Here is a 24,450-nt window from a genome sequence, read left to right on the forward strand (position 1 = left end):
GAATTAGAGTGAAGTTATTGAATATTTTTCATACATAAAAATCATGCAAAAAGACATTTTCCCAAAGTAAGTGTTGTAGTAGGCCTATAACCAGGAGGACAGGTGAGTGAACCAAATTTGGTGACACTATAGTGTGTGACATTTAAGTTATTATTGTAGTAACTATGGAAGTAAAATAATGACAAATGTTTTTGAAACAAAAAAGCTTGTTGAATTGCACTACTTGAAAAATATGCATTGCATTTTCAGGGCTTGCATTTTTATGGGCTGAAATTCAACATGGTTGTATATTTAAGCTGTGAATATTTCAATTCAAAACATTTCACACTCATATATATATATATATATATATAAGATATAATGGATATAATCCATATTCACCTTTCAGATTTCACTTCCAAAATGTTCATTCTGTTTAAAAATACATCCTAATATTCGACCAGCAATTTTCGGTCCATTTTATTTCGCTTTACAAATTCGCTAAATATGGATTATTGAATTTTTAAGAGTGTGAAATGTTTTGAATTGAAATATTCACAGCTTAAATATACAATATACAACCATGTTGAATTTCAGCCCATAAAATACAAAGCATTACAATATTTTTTCAAGTGGTGCAAATCAACAAGCTTTTTTTGTTTCAAAAACATTAGTAACGCTTTTCGGGTTTTGCACTTTGCAGACTCTCCCTTCGGATTCCCGTAATAGGCCTGAAGAAAATTCTGAGGAATTGTGAACATGCGGGTGCAGGTGGCACCTGAACAATTTGTTTTGTGAATGAAGCGATGTCGAGCATACCACGTGATGCACTGAACTGTTTCTCAGAAACGGAATGTAGCGATAGATGAGGTGAATATTTACAACCCATAGTAGAAAAAAATATATACTATGGAAGTCAATGAGACCACAAACTGTCTGGTTACTGATATTCTTCTAAATATCTTCCTTTCTGTTCAGCAGAAGACAAATTCATACAGGTTTGAAACAACATGAGGGCGAGTATATGATGACAGAATTTTCATTTTAAAGTGGAGTATCCCTTTAACATTGATGGCAAACCGTTTTACCCCTATGTGTTTTACCTGTAGAAAAGTGTTCCCCTTTGACACAAGACCACGCCCACAATCCAGCCGTTGACTTTGCATTGCAAATTTACCGTCTCTAATAGGTTAGTTTCACGTGACGTCACGTTGCTGCTTCTGGGAGAGGTACCGTTTTTTAGTTTTAGTATTTCCATTCACATATAACATTTTAACCATCTTACAAAAAAAAAAAAAAAAATCCAATTTTTTTAAGAGCTTGAAATAAAAAAAAACGTGTTCTAAAGTATCAACAGCTTTGTAATAATCTAAGAAAAAAAATGAAGCTATCATTATTAATTATATCAGAATAATCTAAAATATCTAATATTAATATTATATTGTTAGATATGTGTCTATTTTGCATAAAGCCAGACTGTGCTTCATCAATAATAGAATGTAATATTTTGGGTAATACCAAAGCAATTATTTTATAATCATTGTTTAGTAACGTTATAGGACGCCAATTATCTATTAAATTAATTATTTTTATTTGGTTTGGGAATTAAAGTGATCAGCCCTTGGCATAATGTAGGAGGGAGAGACGCTTTCCTTAAAGACATTTAATAAGAAAGCTTTATTTTCACTAAATATGTGATTTCATATTCATGATTTCATTAGACCATCAATACCAGGAGACTTGTTTGTTTTTAAAGATTTAATTGCTTCATCAATTTCTTTTAAAGCAATGGGACAATCGCAGAAGGCTTGATCAGCTTTACCTAATTGATTAATGGAAAATAACGAATCAAAGAAATTATGAGCATGTTTCTTGCTGAATTTAGATGTGTATAAATCATGATAGAATTTGGCACAAACCTAGCAATGACTCTTTGGTCTTCACGGAGAATTCCATCAATCATAAGCTTTTCAATCAGATTTTTTTTCATTTGTTGTCTTTCCAATCTAAAGAAATAAGAGTTTTGCTCACCTTTCTCAATCCATCTTTTCCGTGATCTAATAAATGCCCCCTCAGCTTTTTGCTTATAAACCTCATCCAACGCATTTTGATGAAGAGCAAGCTCAACCTTTTCAACATCAGATACAACCATTTTAGATAGAAGATTTGAGATTTTACATATTATAATATTCTCATACATCTTTTTCTTTTTAGCCAATTTGCTACCAAAAGTACGTATTTACCAATTTCATATTTCACTAATTCCCAATTACTGCAAAAAAATTTTTCCTTATTTGCTTTTTCCCAGATTATACATTTAATTAGATCTTTTACTTCTTTATATTTGAGCAATGAATTGTTCAGTTTCCAAAATGAGGTAAATCTGTGCAAGTTAGCAGTATCTGAAAGAGGAATGAATATGGATATGCATCTGTGATCAGAGAGAGGCGATGGAGTAATATCAGAGGATACATTATTTAGATATCCCACATATCGATACGAGACTGCTTTGAAAGAGAATTGTTGCTCCATGTAAAGTGTTTTTGAGAAGGATGAGTTTCTCTCCAACTGTCGAGTAAAGGAAATCTCTGCATAAACCTCTTTAATTACAGACTGAGTTATCAGGTGACTTTGGAGGCCATCTATCGAAGACGTTATCCAGAGCCACGTTAAAATCCCCTCCAAAGACTAAAAAAGACTTTGGGTATTTAGTTAGTAATTTCAACACATGCTCTTCTACTTGAGCAATACGTTTTTCGTTGTCTTTTTGTTGATTAAAACCATAAATATTGACAATAATACCCGTTACATTAGAAATATACAGTACGAGACAGATATATCGACGACCTGGATCACAGTCAGAGCACACAATCTTCCCATTAAAACCTGTGTTATACTATAGAGGGTAAATTGAACCGTTTTCTGAGAACATGTTAAATATACACACAGAACGATGAGAACAGCAAACTCTATACTAGTACAAATTATATAGTGCAAATCAGAATTTAGATTTCAATATTCATAACACATGAATAATCTCTTTTCTTGTAGTAAAAATCTTATTTCTACAGTGCAAATGCAGAGTCTATAATAATATAACTAACAAGAGCTAACTTCCTTGTTTTCGTTTGTTTTACCATAAGGAGCGAGATTGAAAAGAACTAATTCCTGAGATTAGGATGCCTTCCAAAAAAATAAAATAATAATAATAATAATAATAATAATATATCATTAGCATTGCATTCACATAACTGTATAAGTTATAACTTAGGATGGCATTAGTATATTGGTTCAAAATATCAACTAGCCTAAATTATATTTTTCTTCTTTCCCTTTCCCCTCTGTAGGAAGGCTTAGTCTGTTGTAATGACTACAATGAAACTGTAATGAAACTTTTCCACTACACAGTACCAGCTCGCCTCGGCTCGGCTCGACTCGACTCGACTCGGCTCGGCTCTGTTTGGTTTTCCACTGTGTAAAAGTTGTACCTGTACCTGCTTCCAGGTACTTTTTTTCGTACCACCTCCGGCGAGGTTCTAAGCGGGCTGAGGCGAGCTGAGGCGATACTAAAATGTGACGTGAAAACACGGCAGACTGCTGATTGGTCAGAGAGAATCGTCACTATTTACTGCGTCATCATTGCACGCGCCAGACGGAGTATCCTGAATAAAAAACAGCAAAAACAAAAACAAAAACATCCAAAAACAGCATACACTCGATTTCCTCCTTTGCCCTGTGTGTGTGTAGGTAGCGGGTGTGTCTTGCGCGTCTCGCGTAAAAGATTAAGTCACGGCAGTTTCCTGCGGCGTCGCTATGACGACCAGGTACTATTGTGGAGGTACTATCTGCAATGGAAAACGGAGCGAAAAGCGAGCCGAACCGAGCTGAGTCGAGGCGAGGCGAGTCGAGTCGAGCTGATACTGGTAATGGAAAAGCGCCACTATGTCTGTTTCCCCTCTTGTAATGGCTTAGTCTGTTTCTGACGCGTGCTTTGTCTTGAGGAATAAAATATTCATTGTCCATACCTTCTCAATATTCAGATATGCCAAATCCATTTATTGTTCATTTTGGCATTGCAAATAACAAATAAAACAAACAAAAATTATACTCAACACTTTACTTTGACTTATTGCAACAAACTGTTTTGGCATGAGCACAGTACTTGTACAAACATGACGCTCAAACACTATCCTCAAATACTCATACGCCCTCTAGTGTCACAAACAAAAAATACAATTTAACATAATGGCTCCAACACACTCTTTTCGTAAAAAATTTAATAAAAATAAATCTTAAGGCAGGCAACAATCTCGAGGTTAAACGGACTCTCGCTAGCCCCCTGTTTCAGTGCAAGTTACAAACAGACTTCAAGTAACGTTAGATATCAGCTTCATAAAGTTTCAGGCTGGAGAGAATATTTCGACTCCATCTAACGCCCTACCTCCAATAAAGTAAGCATGCTTGTTGTTTTGTCTTGCTTTTTCCGCTACCGGCCACAGTTTGTTCCTCCTCTCTTTATCTGCTGGAGACAGATCCTCTGATATCTTCAATCCATTTTCCCTGAGAAACGTAGACTCCTTTGCTGCACGCCACACAGCGGAGCGATAGAAGCGGGAGGCAAATTGAAAAATAATACCTCTGGGTTTATTCGGTTGCTTGTGTACAGTATCTGTGGCGCTCGGAAGTTTGTCCTTGTCCTCTGGCAGGAGTTGCTGACACTGGATGACCTGTTGTCGAACATCTTCTCTCTCCTTCTCTGGGACTCTCCAGATGCGCTAGTCTCCTCTCTTGCTCAATGGTAGTCTGATCCACTTTGCCCACCTTGGAGTCCATCGCGCCATACTTGAGTTTCAGACGGTTAACTTCCTCGCTCATGAATTCAATGGCGTCCTTGACTCTCGTGATTTGCTTGGCGTTTTCGTTTACTACCTCCTTCATGTTAGTAATCGCGCTTGTATATTCTCCTATCATTTTTTCCAGGGAATCAGACCGAGTGTTTATTAATTACGAGAGTGCTCCAAGTTGTGAGAGAACGTCATTAGCACACAGTCTTTTCAGAATCAGAATCAGAATCAGAATTCATTTATTCGCCCTGAATGTTTATACAGACAAGGAATTTACTTTGGCAGGAGGGTGCATACATATAACATACAACATATACCATATAGTATAAAATATAGGAGCACAAAAGAGCACCAAGAAATACCTTTTAAGGCATCGATGCAAATATGCAGTGCAAACTGTAGCATTGAGTCAAAAAGTTTATACTTTAAGTCAGTGCAACATTTAAGGTCAGTGTCAATGCAGTGTCAGGCAATCCGTGCCTTATTGAAAAGGCCAGTGGCAGAAGGGAAAAAACTGTTCTTATGACGTGAGGTGCTTGTCCTTACGGCCCTCAACCTTCTGCCAGAGGGGAGTAGCTGGAATAGGGAATTTCCAGGGTGGGAGGGATCAGCCACAATCTTTTTCATACGCCTCAGCACCCTAGAGGAGTACAAGTCCCCAAGGGAGGGCAGATTGCAACCAATCACCCTCTCCGCAGAGCGGATGATACGCTGCAGCCTGCTCTTATCCTTGGCCGTGCAAGCAGCATACCAGATGGTGATGGAGGAAGTGAGAATGGACTCAATGATGGCTGTATAAAAGTGCACCATCACTGTCTTCGTGAGGTTGAATTTCTTCAGTTGTCGGAGAAAATACATACGCTGGAGGGCTTTCTTGGCTAGTATGCTGGTGTTCAGCTCCCACTTAAGGTTCTGGGACAGGGTAGTACCCAGGAAGCAAAAGGACTCCACAGTGGTTACTTGGGAGCCGCTCAAATTGATGGGAGTAAGTGGGGGTGTGTTCCTTCTGAAATCCACAACCATCTCCACTGTCTTTAGAGCATTTAGCTCCAAGTTGTTCTGGCTACACCAGGATACCATGTTGTCAACTTCCCACCTATAGTCAGTCTCATCCCCGTTGGAGATGAGCCCAATGATGGTGGTATCATCCGCAAACTTCAAGACTTTGACGGACGGGTGACTGGAGGTGCAGCTGTTGGTGTATAGGGAGAAAAGCATAGGAGAGAGAACACAGCCCTGTGGAGAGCCACAGCCCTTTTGGCTCGTGTATAAATATTTCTGCCTTATACGGTGACCAGAATCCACATGGGATCACAGACAGAAGTTCTTCAAGCACTCGCTGCTGTCTCTGAGAGAGAGTTTAGAGGTATAAATGCTGTTAAAGTGTTTAATGCTGATGTTTCTGGTACATGGACTCATCCGCCGCTGTCGTCTCCAGACTCAGAGAAACTCCTCTGTTCATAACCACTCCTCAAGCCACTGTGGACTGAGATAATCGACGGGCCAGAAACCCAGTCAAGATCCGGAAGTGACGGTGGAAACACGGCTATTGACCTCAACACTTCTGGATCCCTGAACTCAGTGCTTTCCAGCTTCAAGTGATCTCTGTGACCGTCTGTGTATCACGACAGCAGTCAGAGCCACCAGAACCAGCAGAACCAGCAACATCCAGTGATCTACAGGTGAAGGAACAGGTGGATATATATATTTTTTTTATTTTTTTTCACTGTTTATGAATTTTGATTAAGAATGCCTCATGTTTTACTCACTTCGATGTTCAGTGTCGTCAGTTTTGTCTTCATCTGTGTCGATCAGATTTCTCTTCCAGTCTAGAACAGATTCTGTTCAGAATATTGAAAGGTTAGTCGTGCAGTGTAACAGTATTAGCATTTAATGTCCCATTGAGCTGTGTCCAGGCATGCTCTTTTTGCGCCATCTACTGGTAGATTATAGCAGGTACAATTGTTTTATGTTTGGGTTTCTGCCCGAGCCCGTTTTGCTGAGACACATGCTATCTGCAGGCTGTAGCTGCCGGTTAGCTCCACTAAGAATGAAAGAAACGTGAAAATTTGAGATAAAATTAAGAAATAAGAGAGAAAGAAGATAGAGAAGAAGATAAAGGATTATTTAGCCCCCTCTGGGATGTCAGCTCACGAGGTTTGTGTTCTTGAAATGTTTTTTCTGTGATTAATGTCTTATCAACGAAGTTGTAACATTGGATAAGAACAAGCTCTGAAATCTTGGTTTTTTTTTGTTGTTTTCTTTTGTGAGCAGTTCTCACGGGTTGTCAAGACCAGAATAAACCCTGTTTTATGACTCTACATCGTGCGTTCGTTGATCCTTGAGGGTGCTACAGTGAGAACTCCCGTCTGCTGAGCGCGGGTAGATAATGGACAGTGCCGACAACGAGCAACAGGTGCCACCATCAGCCACGGCGATGCACAGCAAGGAAGGAGCCACCGCTGGAAGGTCCAGGTGCCCCGAAAAATAAGTGTTGCCCTGGTTAAAGGACTAACTTGAATTCTTCTACAAGAGAGAGAGAGAAAATGGACTGTTAAAGGAATTAAGACTAATCTCTCTCTATTAATGAACAAAGCAAAAGACTGGAATATTTTCTATTGTTTAGATTTCTACTGCTTAAGTGACTGATATTCATACAGTGTTAAATTTGATGTTGTGATAAGTAACCTGCACATTCAGTGGATTTCAGTAAGCACCAGAAGATAAATATTCTGGCTTGGTAAAGATATTTAATAGTGTTTCGTAGTTACAGTTATTTAAATCTTGACTTTAAGTTATATCTAAAGAGTTATAACTGTGCTTAAGGTTACAACAGTAAGCTAAAATAAGATCAACATTTATTCACTCATTACCAAATCGAATTTAAGCTGCTTCATTAAATTCTGCACTTAAGACTAAGTTACAAATAAAAATTAAATAGAATAAATAAAAACTCCAACAATGGCAGAGCATGAGGTTAATCCAGAAGTAAATGAAGATGTTGATGTGGAACAACCTCATACAGACAAGGAATTACAAGCAGCAGAAGGCACAGCTGATGATGTCTCTACTACCTCACAAAGAGCACGGAGAAGCCAAAGAGTCCGTACACTGACGGAAAAGGGCCAAGAACTCCACAAGGAGCTCGTAGAGAAGGCTGCATGTCGTTTCAGAAGACACTATGAGAAGTGGAAAGCTGCTGTTAAGGACGCTAAAGGAGCCATAGATGATAAGTACTCAGAGGATCTGCTACAGGAACATGTCTCCAAAGTTTCAAATGCTTCTGAGGGTGTGAATGCTGCCTATGTTGAGTTGAGACGCATTGAATCTCCAGATAATGAGACAAGACGGAGAATGGATACATGTGAAGCCATAACAAAGACAATTATCGGAGCAGTAGCAAAGTGCTCTAACCCAAGTAAATCTGAAGTTCAAGGAGATGAAAACTGGAAAGAGACTGAGCCTATATCTAAGTTAGTAGCCTCAGACAAGATGAGTGTAAAGTCACACCACACTAAGCTCTCTTCTCGCTCAAGGGTCTCCTCTAGAAGCTCCAGCAGGCTTTCAGCCAAAAGACAAGATGCAGCTGCTGATGTTGCAGCAAATGAAGCTGCTCTGCAAGTTCTGCTTGAACAAGAAACTCATATGAAGGAAATCGAAAGACAAGAAGCGGAAATAGCACAAAGACAGAGAGCTCTAGAAGCTAAGCGCAGAGAAGTAGAGCGACTTGAGACAATAAAAAAGCTAAATGCAGCAAAGGCTCGACAGCAGGTGTATGAACAAAGTGAATGTTCAGATGAAGAGATATACAGCCTACTTCACCGCAGTCCTGCCAAAAACAATGAAGTCAAGTCTGAAAACAATGACTCACATTGCAAACAGTGTTCTTCATCGCAAATTATGACACCTCAACGAGAAGTGAACACGACAGATCTGGTCAAAGCATTTGCAGAGTCTCTTAGTGTAAGCCGTCTTCCAGTACCAGAGCCAACAATATTCAGTGGCGATCCTATTAGATATAATGATTGGAAGATTTCCTTTCAAACTCTGATCGAAAGGAAAAATATACCAGTTGAAGAGAAGACTTATTACCTGAGAAAGTATGTAAGTGGGCCTGCAAAGAAGGCAATAGAAGGCTACTTTCCGCTTGGCTCAGAATCAGCATACTATGCAGCATGGTCAGTTCTCGAAGAGAGGTATGGCAATCCCTTCCTCGTAGCCAAAGCCTATCGAGACAAACTCGATGCATGGCCAAAGATAAGCTCTAAAGACAGTATGGAACTTCAGGCATTTGCTGACTTCCTCTGCTGCTGCAAGACAGCCATGTTACAAATGAAGGGGCTTGAAGTGTTCAATGACTGCAATGAAAACCAAAAAATGCTTGCAAAACTCCCAGATTGGCTCACTTCAAGATGGAATAGAAAGGTTATGGAAGTGCAAGAGGAAAACCACACCTTCCCGAGCTTCAGCCAATTTGTGGACTTCATCTCACGGGAAGCCAAAATTGCCTGTAACCCTATAACATCTCTTTTCGCTCTGAAACCAATTGAAATTGAAAGTACAAAAACACCAAAGAACAAAGGCTATGGAGCAAAGGTACTGGCAACTAACTTAAATGAAAGATCTGTCGGTATTAGTTGTGCGTACTGTGAGAAGTTGGGTCACAGCCTACTTAACTGCTGGAAGTTTATGAGTGAGAGTATTCATGAGAGACTAAATTTTGTTCAAGACAAGAAGTTATGCTTTGGCTGTCTAAAGTCTGGTCACCACTCCAAGGATTGTGAAAGCAGAGCCACCTGTGATACATGTGATAAAAAACATCCAACATGTCTTCATGATAACCGTACCAGAGAAGAAAGAACAAGAAAAAATCAAACCAGCAGTGACAGGACAAGACAAAGAAACCCAGACACTTTACAAGACGATACCGTCACACCAACAACAAGCGAAGCAACATCTAACAGAGTCGCACAGAATGTTGATGACACTCACACATCCTCCATTGTTCCAGTATGGGTGTCAGCTGAAGGCAAGCCAGAGCATGAAGTTCTTGTGTACGCGCTCCTTGATACGCAGAGCGACACGACTTTTATTCTCGAAGAAACAGCACAAGCTCTGCATATTAAAAGTAAATCAGTTCAGCTAAGGCTTACCACCATGTCATCAAGAAACACAGTTGTGTCGTGTCGCAAGCTCTCAGGTCTACAAGTAAGAGGATTTTATTCAAATAAGACAATTTCCCTACCAGTAACATATGCAAGGGACTTCATACCCGCAAACCGAGATCACATTCCCACCCCTGGAACAGCCAAGGCATGGCCTCATCTTGAATGCATTGCGGAGGAGATCGCTCCACTACAAAGCTGTGATATTGGCCTACTGATTGGCTACAACTGCCCCCAAGCACTTGTTCCTCGTCAAGTTGTGTCAGGAAACGAAAATCAGCCGTTTGCACAAAGGACTGATCTGGGATGGAGTATTGTGGGTTATGGCAATCCATGTCTCGATTATGGAGATCCTTTCGGAGTAAGTCATCAAGTCATTGTGAAGGAAGTGGTGCCGGATATTCAAACCTCCTCAAACATCACCAACAAGGTTCACTATGTTTTCAGAACTCAAATAAAGGAAATGATCTCCCCTACAGAGGTCCTGAAAATGTTGGAATCTGACTTTGTTGAGAAGTTCCCAGAAGATGTAAACATCTCTCAAGAAGATCTCAGATTTCTAGCAACGATAAAGAAAGGCATTAGACACAAGGAGAATGGCCATTTTGAGATGCCACTCCCATTCAAGAGTGAAAGGCCTAACCTGCCAGATAACAAGGCATGTGCTATTCATCGCCTCAAATGTTTAGGAAAAAAGCTCAAGAGGAACAAGCAGTACTACATGGACTACAAGAAGTTCATGGATGAGATAATAGCCCTTGGGGATGCTGAAAGAGTACCAGAGCAAGACATCGACAAGAGACCAGCTTGGTACATCCCACACCATGGGGTGTATCATCCCCAAAAACCCGGAAAGATTCGTGTTGTCTTTGACGCCTCCGCCAAGTTCAGAGGCACCTCACTAAATGACCATCTCCTGACTGGTCCAGAGCTAACAAACACCCTGCTTGGAGTCTTGTGTCGCTTCCGAAGAGGCCCAGTGGCTTTCATGTGTGATATTGAACGCATGTTCCACCAGTTTCATGTGAATGCTTGCGATCAAGATTACCTACGGTTCTTGTGGTGGGAGAACGGAGACCTAGAAACTCCATTCACTGTCTATCGAATGAAAGTACACTTATTCGGCGCAGCGTCCTCTCCAGGTTGCGCAAACTATGGCCTCAAACACCTCGCAGCTGAAGGAGAAGGAAGTTTTGATGAAGAAACCATCAAGTTCATCAAAACTAACTTCTATGTCGATGATGGACTAGGAAGTGTCGACACTGAAGATCAAGCAATTCAGCTTGTCAATGAAGCACGCAAGCTCTGCAGGATGGGCAACCTTCGGCTGCATAAGTTCATCTCAAACAGCACCCAAGTTCTAGCTTCGCTTCCAAAGGAAGAATGTGCGGTAGTTGCCAAAGATCTAGATATGGCACTTGGTGAAGTGCATATGGAGAGAGCACTTGGCGTACAATGGTGTGTGGAATCAGACCAATTCCAGTTCCGAGTGGTTGTTAAGGAAAATCCACTCACCCGAAGAGGAGTATTATCCACAGTCGCCTCTGTGTTCGATCCATTTGGGTTTGTGTCGCCTTTCATTTTGCTAGGAAAGCAAATCTTGCAACAAATGTGCAGAGATAAGCTCAGCTGGGATGATAGCTTACCTGACAGTCTTCGACCTAAGTGGGAGTCTTGGCTGCGGGACCTGGGAAACCTGGCAGATGTAAAGATTTCCAGATGCTACATTCCTTCAAACTTCAAGGCACAACACTACGAACTGCATCATTTTTCCGATGCAAGTGCATCTGGATATGGCATGTGCACCTACCTGAGAGCAGTAAACACATCTGGTGAAGTTTACTGCACCTTGGTGATGGGAAGATCGAGAGTTCCACCATCCAAAGTCACAACTATACCACGTCTAGAGTTGTCAGCGGCCGTTGTTGCTGTTCGCACCGGTGACATGCTAAAAAAGGAATTGGGAATAGATATATCAGAAGAAAGGTACTGGACTGACTCTAAAGTGGTGCTTGGCTATATCAGTAATGAGGCCAGAAGGTTTCACGTGTTTGTCGCAAACCGTGTCGAACGCATCAAACAAAGTACAGAGTCAACACAATGGTGGTATGTAACTTCCAAAGACAATCCGGCAGACCACGCCTCAAGAGGCCTTACAGCAGAACAACTTGTAGCTTCAAACTGGTTCAAGGGCCCAGATCTTCTCTGGCAGAAGGTCATAACCAGTAGTGTACTCAAGGTGGGAGAGTTATCGAACAGTGACCCAGAGGTCAGGAAAGTTCAAGTCCACACGATACAAGCAGAAGAACAAAGGTCACTGTTAGATCGGCTTCAGAAGTTTTCCGACTGGTTGAGAATGATTAAAGCTGTGGCCAGACTCAAGCGCTATGTTAAAGAATCAAAGGATCACAAGAAGTCATGTAACATTGTTAACCTACAAGAGAGAAAAGAAGCAGAGGTAACCATAATAAAGATGGTCCAAGCAGCAGCGTTTACTCAGGAGATAAAAACCTTACAACATCATGAGGTGATGCAGACCAAAAACAGGGTCAGCAAGTTATGTCCGTTTCTCGACAACCAAGGCATTCTTCGGGTAGGCGGACGCTTAACACATGCTGCTTTGCATCCTAATGTCAGACATCCTGTGATCCTGCCAAGAAACAGTCATGTGTCTACATTACTCGTCAAACATTATCACGAGAAGACATACCATCAAGGAAGAGGAATCACGATGAACGAGCTGCGAGCTAACGGATACTGGATACTTGGATGCAGTAAGATTGTTTCATCTTACATCTATAAATGTGTAAAATGCAGAAAATTCAGAAGGTGCACAGAGCAGCAGAAGATGGCAGACCTCCCGGAGGATAGGATGGAAACTACACCACCATTCACCTACTGTGGGATGGATTGCTTCGGTCCTTTTTACATCAAGGATGGCCGCAAGGAGTTAAAGCGTTATGGATTGTTAATCACCTGCATGTGCTCCAGAGCAGTACATCTTGAGATGCTTGATGATCTATCAACGGATTCCCTCATCAACTCTTTACGTGCATTCATAGCCATCAGAGGTACAGTTCGGCAGATAAGATGTGATCAAGGCACGAACTTTGTCGGCACCAGAAATGAGTTTGCTGAAGCATTCAAGGAAATGGATCAAGCAAAGCTGGAAAAACTGGACTGCGAGTTTCTCATGAACACCCCAGCGTCAAGTCACATGGGTGGTGTCTGGGAAAGACAAATCCGCACCATAAGAAGTGTACTCACGTCAATCCTGGATCAATCAAGCAAACAACTCGACAGCTCTTCTCTAAGGACATTCTTGTATGAGGTAATGGCAGTCATCAATAGCAGGCCATTGACTACTGACCAACTGTGTGATCCATCAAACCCAGAACCTTTAACGCCAAACCACATACTGACCATGAAGTCAACAATCATCTCCCCACCTCCAGGAAGGTTTGTAAAGGAAGATCTTTATCTCCGTAAGAGGTGGCGTCGTGTTCAACTCCTCGCCAACACTTTCTGGACAAGGTGGAAAAAAGAGTATTTGTTAAACCTTCAAGGTAGACAGAAGTGGACCAAGGAGCATAGAAATGCTAAGGTCGATGATGTTGTTCTCCTGAAGGACGAGATAACTCCACGCAGCCAGTGGAAATTGGCGAAGATCACTGAAGTCTACCCTGGAAAGGATGGAATAGTGAGGAAGGTGAAATTGTTAATGAGTGATCAAAACCTGGACGAAGAAGGAAAACGTACCTCCAAACCCGTTCATCTGGAAAGGCCCATTCAGAAGACAGTCGTTCTGATGGAGGCGGAAGATGATTCTCAACCTCGCTCTGCCTAAAATATAGTTCATATTCTTTAATTCATAAGCTATTCATTAGTCATAGTTGATAATTTGTTCTTTAAAAATCACAAGTGATTGGTGGGAGTGTAACAGTATTAGCATTTAATGTCCCATTGAGCTGTGTCCAGGCATGCTCTTTTTGCGCCATCTACTGGTAGATTATAGCAGGTACAATTGTTTTATGTTTGGGTTTCTGCCCGAGCCCGTTTTGCTGAGACACATGCTATCTGCAGGCTGTAGCTGCCGGTTAGCTCCACTAAGAATGAAAGAAACGTGAAAATTTGAGATAAAATTAAGAAATAAGAGAGAAAGAAGATAGAGAAGAAGATAAAGGATTATTTAGCCCCCTCTGGGATGTCAGCTCACGAGGTTTGTGTTCTTGAAATGTTTTTTCTGTGATTAATGTCTTATCAACGAAGTTGTAACATTGGATAAGAACAAGCTCTGAAATCTTGGTTTTTTTTTGTTGTTTTCTTTTGTGAGCAGTTCTCACGGGTTGTCAAGACCAGAATAAACCCTGTTTTATGACTCTACATCGTGCGTTCGTTGATCCTTGAGGGTGCTACATGCAGTTTAGGATTAATTTACTGATTAAACATAATATCTCTCCTCATCTGATCTTCTCTCACCTGTGACTGAGACTGTGATCAAGATTTCTCCTTCATAATCCAGAACTCTGTATGTTCCAGTGTCAGTGACTGTAAACTCATTAATGATCAGAGTCTCGTCACTGATGGTCAGTCGATCACTGTTGACCCCGTGACCTCTCGTCCACACCTCTGTCCAGCCTTCACTAGAGTTTCTCTCCACTTTATCAGCATTGATCAACAGAACATCCAACTTCAGATCCTCTCCTTTCTGCACAGAGATCTCATCTGAGGAGGAACACACACATTCATCATTAATCATTATTATAATAGTGTCATTTAATCAAGACCATAATCACATATAGGATTGAGGGACCAGATGTAAACCCCAATCCACTCTGAATATTAAGCTTAAGTCCGCTTCAGTGTTTCTGCTGTTTCTAGTCCTGCACACAATACCAACACTATTAGAGGAGATCCAGAAACACATGATGATGGTTTGATCAGTTTTGACTTTACCATGAATATGAAGATGATACTCCAGGATTAGTCGCTTCACTTCTGTCTGATCATTACTGTAATAAACATGTATAAAGTATTTCCCAGCGTCACTGTAGATCAGATCCTTGATGACGACGTCACATGATCCTTCTTTAAACACTCGACCACTGCAGTTTCTCTTCTCACACACACGGATGATTTTAGACCGACTGATTAATCTGATCTCCACAATCTCTCTGTCCTCAGATCCACATGATAGAGTGACGTTTCCTCCCTTTATTCCTGACACAGCTTTAGTGGAGGATCCTGCAAATACACACAGCAATATTCACTCAATACAAACTAGCAATACTGGAAAATAAATGTCTTAAATCAATATGATTTTAAATATTCTTTAGTTATTTTAGTAAACTGGATTAAAATAAATAAATGAAGACAACAAGTAGCCAACAATATTAGAAGTGCCACATTACACAAGTTTCAGATGTTGATGACAGTATAAACCTAGAGCCGAGCTGAGAGACACAACAGAAAAACAACTGACTAGACTAGAATTAACTAGTTGAACTACGGGCCCTATTTTAATAATCTGAAACGCAAGTAACTTTGTGGGCGGATATCAGGCGCTGTTGCTATTATACCGGCGGGATAAATGACTCTTGCACCCGACGCAAATCTAAAATGTGTTGGTCTGAAGTAGCTTCATTACTCATAGGTGTGGTTTGGGCGTAACGTGAAATAAACCAATCAGAGTGTCATCTCACATTCCCTTTAAGAGCAGGCGTGCTTGTTCCATGGCGGATTGCTATTATAACGGCGGATTTGCCAGGAGCGGTTCACAGCCGAGGAGACCGATGTTCTCGTCAGGGCCGTAAAACACAGAGAAGTGACATTGGGGATGGAGAAACAAACACACCCAAATTAGCTTCGGTTAAACAGGTGTATGATAATTTGGGTAAATGTGTAAGCTAGATTTATGCCTATTTTTTCACATCTTAGATTAGATTAGATTAGATTCAACTTTATTGTCATTACACAAGTACAGGTACAAGGCAACGAAATGCAGTTTAGGTCTAACCAGAAGTGCAATAGCAGCAAGTGCAGGATATACAGTGGTTCCATAAGTGCAGAACATGGATATGTACTGAATAAATATAGAGTTGAATACTATTATAAACAAAAATTTACAGATAGATTGTCCTATGAATATAATATACAGATAACTATTACTGTGAACAGAGTTTACAGCTAGATATGTACTGAATATAATAATATACAGATGGCTATTACTATAAACAGAATGTTTACAGATAGATATGTACTGAATATAATATACAGATGGCTGTTACTATAAACAGAATTTTACAGATAGATATGTACTATGAATATATATACAGATGGCTGTTACTATAAACAGAATGTGAGCATAATATACAGATGGCTATTACTATAAACAGAATTTAACAAATAGATATATGTATAAGTTAGGCTAATGAGCAGTATAACAATGGATTTAAAGTAGTGCAAATAAAGTTTGGACAGAAGCTATCCGAGTGAAAGTGCAGTGGAAAGTAATTGCATATTACAGTTAAGGTACGATATTGCAATGTATATATAAACAGTCGGTACTGTAAATAAACAGTCGGCAGTGCAAATGAGCATATTCCAGTCAAGGTAGTAGTGCAAGATGCATATGTAAACAGTTGTTACTGTAATAACAGTCAGCAGTGCAAATGAACATTATAGTATTGCAAATAACAAAATGGAGGCAGGTGTGAGGAGGGAGAGGAGAGTCAATCAGTATATGAGGGGAGTGGGATCAATGAGGGTTAGAGTTTAATAAAGAGACAGCTCTGGGGAAATAACTGTTCTTTAGTCTGCTGGTCCTGGTCCGGAGGCACCTGAAACGCCTGCCGGAAGGCAGGAGAGAAAACAGTCTGTGGGCTGGGTGAGAGGAGTCCTTAAGGATGCTGCGAGCTCGATGCAGACAGCGTTTCCTCTGGATGTGCTCGATGGCAGGTAGTGGAGTCCCAGTGATGCGCTGGGCGGTTTTCACCACCCGCTGCAGTGCCTTGCGCTCTGCAACAGAACAGCTCCCATACCACACTGTAGCACAGTTGGTCAGGATGCTTTCTATTGCACAGCGATAGAAGTTCACCAGGATAGTGGAGGAAAGCTGATTCTTCCTCAGTGTCCTCAGGAAGAAAAGGCGCTGGTGAGCCTTCTTGACCAGGCTGGAGGTGTTGGTTGTCCAGGTCATGTCCGCCGAGATGTGGATCCCCAGGAACTTGAAACTGGAGACACGCTCAACAGCCATTCCATTGATGTGGATGGTGTCGTGTGTGCCTCTTGACACTTTCCTGAAGTCCACGATGAGCTCCTTTGTTTTGGTGGTGTTGAGGAGCTGGTTATTTTCGGTGCACCATGTGCATCTTCATGGACACAACAATGATTTCCCTCGTGTGGTAATATTGTTCCTTGTAATAATGCATGATTTGCAAAATTGAGAACTGCTGCGTCTGTGTGTAGATGAGATAAGCAAAGTGTGTGTGCGTTGTGCACACGCTACATTGATTATGGCCAAGCATGCGCCCTTAAAATAGCATCTGAATAACATGCGCAACAACGCCGCTGACTTTAGACGAGGTTTCTCCTGGTCTGTGGAGGAATTGTTTTCTGAAACTGCAAAATAGCACCAGGGAACGTTTGCGCCGGATCACGCCTCCTCTTTTCGCTCCACCGCCCCCGGGAGCGCAAGTTCATTCCCTAATTTACCGACGTGCGTCTGTGGAGGGAAAAGTCCGCTGTGCGCGGGTGAGAAATAGGAATGACACATGCGTCGCTGTACAAAGTCAGTTGCGCTGGGTGCAAGATAGGGCCCTAGAACTTTTAGCTTGAACTAAAAATAATAATAACAATAACATAAATGACACTGACCGCTATAACTGATGAAGCACAGCAGAAGAAGGAGATTCATCCTGAGGAGAAAACAGAAGGTTTGTTATGACAGATACACACATTATACACTCACTTTCATTTTAGTTAAAGATATTGATTCACATGTGGATCTTACATGATTAAAAATGTTTTATCTTTGTTTCTCCCATCATAGAAAGCACAAGGGTGTGTGTGTGTGTGTGTGTGTGTGTGTGTGTGTGTGTGTGTGTGTGTGTGTGTGTGTGATGTGGATTCATTGAATTCGTCCTCAGCGTTGAAACATACAAGTGTCTATGGTGTTTACCTGATCTCTGATCAGTTTTATTCATCTGTAGACGGTGTAATTAGACATTAGTATAATTAAAAGGAATAATAGTAGTTAATAGTCTCTTATTGGCCTGTTTCTCTGAGCCATGGAACAAACAAAACAAGCCCTGAACATTAATAGAAGAACACATATCATACAGACACTTGATATTTAATCTTATTAGATGATAAGTTAATGGAATTTGATATTTTACTTTGTTATGTGTTTGTAAAAGCTGTTTTTCTGCATGTTTGGTCTGAATTTGCTGCAGTTACACTGTTTGGCCAGCAGGAGTCGCCACCGTGTGGGGAATGGGATTCGAAACAGTGAATCATTTTGCGAACCAATTGGTTCAATTGATTCGAGGCTTTGAAAAGATCCGCTTTTCGGGTTTTGCACTTTGCAGACGCTCCTTTCAGAACAGTGTCTCTGCCTTCCTGCACATGTTCATCGGTGTTTAACTGAGAGCGGAGTAGAAAGGTCTGTGAATAAAGCGATGTCGAGCATTCACGATACACCTGACTGTGTAGCGGCTCCCTGATGCCCGCAAATGGGGTTAAAATCTCCCGGAATCTAGAGCGAGCGAGCAGGAGCGCGCATGGGAGACGGAGACTGTGAAGCGCGCGCACGGCGAGAGGGAGAGGGAGCGAGAGACCTTGCGTGTCTTGCGTGACTTTTTGCAGGTTGGGATGTCTGTAGGGTAGGCTATGTTTAAAAACAGAAAACAAAAAGAGTGATGGATGAGGTGAATATTTACAATCCGTTGTCGGAAACAAAACTCTGGTTTTATGTAGGCTATATTTAATAAATAAATAAAAAACATGTTTTAGAGGTTCATTTCCCAGCTACCAAACAATCTGAGTAATCATACTAAAACATAGTTATATTAATAACCCCACTATAAAACATAAACCATAAAAATAATTGTCTAAGACAGGGGCGATTCTAGGATTTTCATTTTAGGGGGGCTCAGCCCCCAATGAGGGTATCATGTAAAAAAAAAAAAAAAAAAAAGTTAGTTTATGGTCTAATGCTCATTATTAAGTAGTTTCATTCATTCATCCGGTAACATGCATATGGCACGGTTGTATAATCACTGAGGTCCCGAATGTTAGGTATCTAGGCGGGTTCGGGGGCATGCTCCCCCGAGAAAATTTTGATTTCTCTGATCTACATATGTGCATTTTAAGATGTTGTGAAGGCCAAAAAAAATTGGATGACAATAGCTTTAAAACCATGTGCGGGCAGCTGTTTTTTTTATCACCTCATCAGCATCACACTCTTTTTGTTTTTATCTTGCTCTGTCTTTTCCCCTCCTAAAGCTGAGCTTTGACTGATATAGGCTTTTTATTTTTGTCTGTCAGTGAAGAAAGTAAACATAGGGTCAACTGATAGGTTGATTTATGAATCATTTTCTCAGACAAAGCTACCAGGAAAGCTAGGTAACTAAGTCCATCTATGAAATATAAATTATTTTATTTGTTAAGCTTTTTAGCCTTTGTAATCAACAATACGGTTGGTTATTCATCAAGTCACCCCGTGAAAATCTATTTAATTTCAAATCATTTAACTAACCAGCTAAACGTGTATTAATGTAACTGTCTATTGGCAATATGATTAATCTGTTCTATATTTATTTCTATTTATTAAAAATAACAACATGAATTATCAATTTGCCACTTCTATAAATCAAGTACTTAAAAGAAAATCACAAATCCCTTTACTCTACTCTTACTCTAATATATGTATGTACACTCCTACTGATTCATTATTACTTAATACAAAACTATATTTATTAATACAAAACAAAACAACTCCACATGATGTTTCTCTCTCTGGGCCATCTAGTGCTTTCAGACAATGATGTGTGTCTTTAATCATTTCTGTGCATGGCAGCATAATGTAATGCCGAAATACAAAATAATATGTTTTAAATTTTAAAAGTAAATTAAAATAAATCATGATCATTTTCTAAAGTATGTTTTCATGGGTGTTAATCGCTTCATTTTTGTAGGAATAAAAAACAACTATCACACTGTGATAAGGGCTGAAGGTGAACGCAGCGAAACGTAGCCTATTGTATTGGATGATAAACCGAACCGTCCCGTGTTGCTCCCAATGCTATAGTAACATTACATTATGTAAACTGCAATGCATTTATGACAAAGAACTGCACCGATGCAGATGTAATATCATAGCAATCTATCAATAAATGCACTCACGACACACCTTGTACTCTCTGATGTTCACTCTGCTCGGCGCCACTGCAGATTGAAAAATGCGCTAAATCCAAGCAGACTCAGATAAGGGGAGGAGCCGGAACTTGACGCAGCTTGCCGCCGTTTCAAATGAGTTTTTTAAAGGGGACTGAAGCGATCAAAAATGTATTAATCAAATATTTTTTAGGGGGGCTGGGCAGAAGTAGTGACGCCCCTGGTCTAAGAAATTCAGCATAGACTGTCTTGGACTCTCCTTAACATCAGCAGGTTGAGTTTACTACAAACTGACAAAACTATTGGGGTATAAGAACACAAAAACACGCAAGCTTTCGATATATTTAAAAATATGAAAACTTACATGGTAAAAGTGCGTGGGTATCGTTCAATCTTCATCATCACACAGCTCAGAGTGTGTGTCTGGCTGGACCGCTTTCCTCTCGCTGTCTGTCAGCTCAGAGTGTGTGTCAGGCTGAACCGCTTTCCTCTCGCTTTCGCTGTCAGCTCAGAGTGTGTGTCAGGTGTTTGGGGCGTCGGTCGCACCCGTGGGGGATGTGGTGTTTTAACACCCACACTTTTCCCGGTGGGTTCAACACCCGCAGCTTGACCGTTTTTAAATAAGCTTGATATGTTTTTGGGAAGATGTTCTGTTTATGTTTGGTTGACATGTCGAGTGTTTTTGGTAGAGGAGCGCGGGGCACAACACGCTTGTTTTAAATACTTCCACACATGCTAGGATGACGAAACTTGGTGTATACTAATTGCCATATCAACACTATATAGAGAAAAAATTGCGCCAAAATTATTATTTTTTTGGAAGATATCCATAGACATTTATTAAACCATAGCAAAAGTAAATTTCTTAAGTTCATTTTTCATCTCTATTTTTTGGGGTTTATTTAAAATGATACAAATCTGATATTATTTTAAGATGAGATAGTTCTTTAATGTTTCGCTAACTAGCAGAAGACACTAGTTGCACTAGTTGTGCAGGCGGGGGCATGTTGTCACACTGAGTTACAATGTGCCCCTATTAGAAATATGCTATTATATTCTATACTTTTATTAATTTTATTGAGAAAACGTGAGAAAAAGGTGAATAAAGACAGAGTCAATGTTCAGAAATTATTAATTATTTATTTGTTTTTGAACTATGTTGTATAGCTGTGTTTTCCTGTGTTCGTAGTCAAAACTCAAAAATGAGTTTATATTTAATTATTAAAAATTGCCATTATTTTATATGAAAAAGTTTTTTAATTGTATTTTATTTAGAAAATATTTTAGTTTGTCTTGTATATATATATTTTTATTAGATCAGATAACATTTTAAGCTGTCATATGATCATGTTACAATGTGCCCCTCACATGTTACAGTGTAACTAACATGGGGCATGTTGTCACATTTCACTTCCATTCTTTCGGGGATATCCAGGAAAAAGTAAACTGTATTAATAAAACAAAACCACATAATTGTACTAGACATGTGGGAAATTAAAGGTAGGGTAGGTAATCCTGTTCAGAAACACTTTTTTTTTATACTGGGTGAAATGGTCCTTCCATCCTGAGAGTAGTCAATACATTATGTGTTCAGAAAAAGGAATGAAAAAAATCAGACCTCTGTAGCAGCTGCAGGACAGTAAAAACTCTGACCAATCACTGCCATTCGGTAAAGAACCAATCAGATGCCCGAGCCCCACTGCGCGCGCTGCCCTGCGTGCACTCATCACATGTCACCGTTCCCGGAAATATTCAGCTCAAAGCACCTGCATATGCAGTCAGCGAAGGCAAACAAGGCAAAAACTACTTCCTCGGACCCTGCCCGCACTCTTGAACGACCTCCTCTGCTTCGCCCTCAACCCCGGACCTGTCCTCGAACCGACGATGCGGTACTTGTCTCCGGACTCGGAGTGTACGTTAGTCTTCATTAGAGTCAACAATGCTTTCATCATGGAAACTCTTACATGCAAAACACCGTATATGTTATGAATCTAACACGAAATTCACCTTCATCACAGTGTAACTGATGGTAATGGAAAAACGTGTCAATGCAACCTGTTTTTAGTTTTGCCTTATAAATATAGCTCGTTACCGAATGAAACTTTACCAGTATCGATATGCTAGCTTGATAGTGAGTACTAAAAGAAATCTTATTTGTTTATATTCATAGTGATAAAGTTAGGTATTTTATTACATGTGATTCTGACATGATGTCACTGCATGTACTGCGCTCCTTCCTCTCCACTCGTCTCAGGTAATAAATGCGTCTTCCAGCTGAGCCTGAGCGGTCGGCGTCGCGCGTTCATGTGTTTTGGGGGCGTGGCTTTGGAAGGAGTGAATGGAAATAATGAGCTGTGTTTATTGCAGATTAAAAGGTCTACAGTCACTCAATTTTTATATTTTCTTTTTCAGAGTACTTACATTTTAATTATGTATTGGTATATAAAGACAGTTTAAACAAATTTGGAATGTTTTTTTTTTTAGAAAAAGGATTACCTACCCTACCTTTAATGTGGGAAAAATAAATACTCTGAACCATAACTATTTACACAAACTGAGAAAGTCAAAAAGCGTTACTTTGTACCCCGCTCTCCCCTAATATATTTTGTTTTTTAGGCTAATGCTAATTGGGATATTGTTCAGCAGCTAGCTAAATTCGGTTGGTCAGTTGGTTGTTGTTGGTTGCATTTATATATATATATACACTCACCTAAAGGATTATTAGGAACACCTGTTCAATTTCTCATTAATGCAATTATCTAATCAACCAATCACATGGCAGTTGCTTCAATGCATTTAGGGGTGTGGTCCTGGTCAAGACAATCTCCTGAACTCCAAACTGAATGTCAGAATGGGAAAGAAAGGTGATTTAAGCAATTTTGAGCGTGGCATGGTTGTTGGTGCCAGACGGGCCGGTCTGAGTATTTCACAATCTGCTCAGTTACTGGGATTTTCACGCACAACCATTTCTAGGGTTTACAAAGAATGGTGTGAAAAGGGAAAAACATCCAGTATGCGGCAGTCCTGTGGGCGAAAATGCCTTGTTGATGCTAGAGGTCAGAGGAGAATGGGCCGACTGATTCAAGCTGATAGAAGTGCAACTTTGACTGAAATAACCACTCGTTACAACCGAGGTATGCAGCAAAGCATTTGTGAAGCCACAACACGCACAACCTTGAGGCGGATGGGCTACAACAGCAGAAGACCCCACCGGGTACCACTCATCTCCACTACAAATAGGAAAAAGAGGCTACAATTTGCACGAGCTCACCAAAATTGGACAGTTGAAGACTGGAAAAATGTTGCCTGGTCTGATGAGTCTCGATTTCTTTTGAGACATTCAGATGGTAGAGTCAGAATTTGGCGTAAACAGAATGAGAACATGGATCCATCATGCCTTGTTACCACTGTGCAGGCTGGTGGTGGTGGTGTAATGGTGTGGGGGATGTTTTCTTGGCACACTTTAGGCCCCTTAGTTCCAATTGGGCATCGTTTAAATGCCACGGCCTACCTGAGCATTGTTTCTGACCATGTCCATCCCTTTATGACCCTTCCAGCAGGATAATGCACCATGTCACAAAGCTCGAATCATTTCAAATTGGTTTCTTGAACATGACAATGAGTTCACTGTACTAAAATGGACCCCACAGTCACCAGATCTCAACCCAATAGAGCATCTTTGGGATGTGGTGGAACGGGAGCTTCGTGCCCTGGATGTGCATCCCACAAATCTCCATCAACTGCAAGATGTTATCCTATCAATATGGGCCAACATTTCTAAAGAATGCTTTCAGCACCTTGTTGAATCAATGCCACGTAGAATTAAGGCAGTTCTGAAGGCGAAAGGGGGTCAAACACAGTGTTAGTATGGTGTTCCTAATAATCCTTTAGGTGAGTGTATATATATATATATATATATATATATATATACACACACAAGGGCTGCAACTAACAGTTATTTTGATAATCGATTAATCAGACGATTATTTTTTCGATTAATCGGATAAAAGTTTTTTTTTTTTTTAAATTCAATTAGATTTTTTGTTTATTATACCAATAAAACCCTA

The 24,450-nt window shown here is 40.4% G+C and overlaps 1 protein-coding gene across 1 annotated transcript; it reads right to left on the reverse strand.

Moving 5' to 3' along the window:
* Nucleotides 1-4,009: 4,009 nt before the first annotated feature.
* Nucleotides 4,010-20,893, reverse strand: LOC311300330 (uncharacterized protein). The gene is made up of 6 exons (XM_084424570.1): nucleotides 20,748-20,893; nucleotides 17,864-17,904; nucleotides 14,945-15,232; nucleotides 14,468-14,713; nucleotides 6,593-6,664; nucleotides 4,010-6,499 (listed from the first exon to the last, which is right to left on the reverse strand). Exons 1-6 carry the CDS (start codon nucleotides 20,783-20,785, stop codon nucleotides 6,402-6,404), a joined length of 783 nt encoding a protein of 260 aa, XP_084280696.1. The 5' UTR covers nucleotides 20,786-20,893; the 3' UTR covers nucleotides 4,010-6,401.
* Between the last annotated feature and the right edge of the window lie 3,557 nt (nucleotides 20,894-24,450).

Source organism: Rutilus rutilus (assembly GCF_951802725.1).
Source record: "Rutilus rutilus genome assembly, chromosome: 11".
Classification (NCBI taxonomy): domain Eukaryota; kingdom Metazoa; phylum Chordata; class Actinopteri; order Cypriniformes; family Leuciscidae; genus Rutilus; species Rutilus rutilus.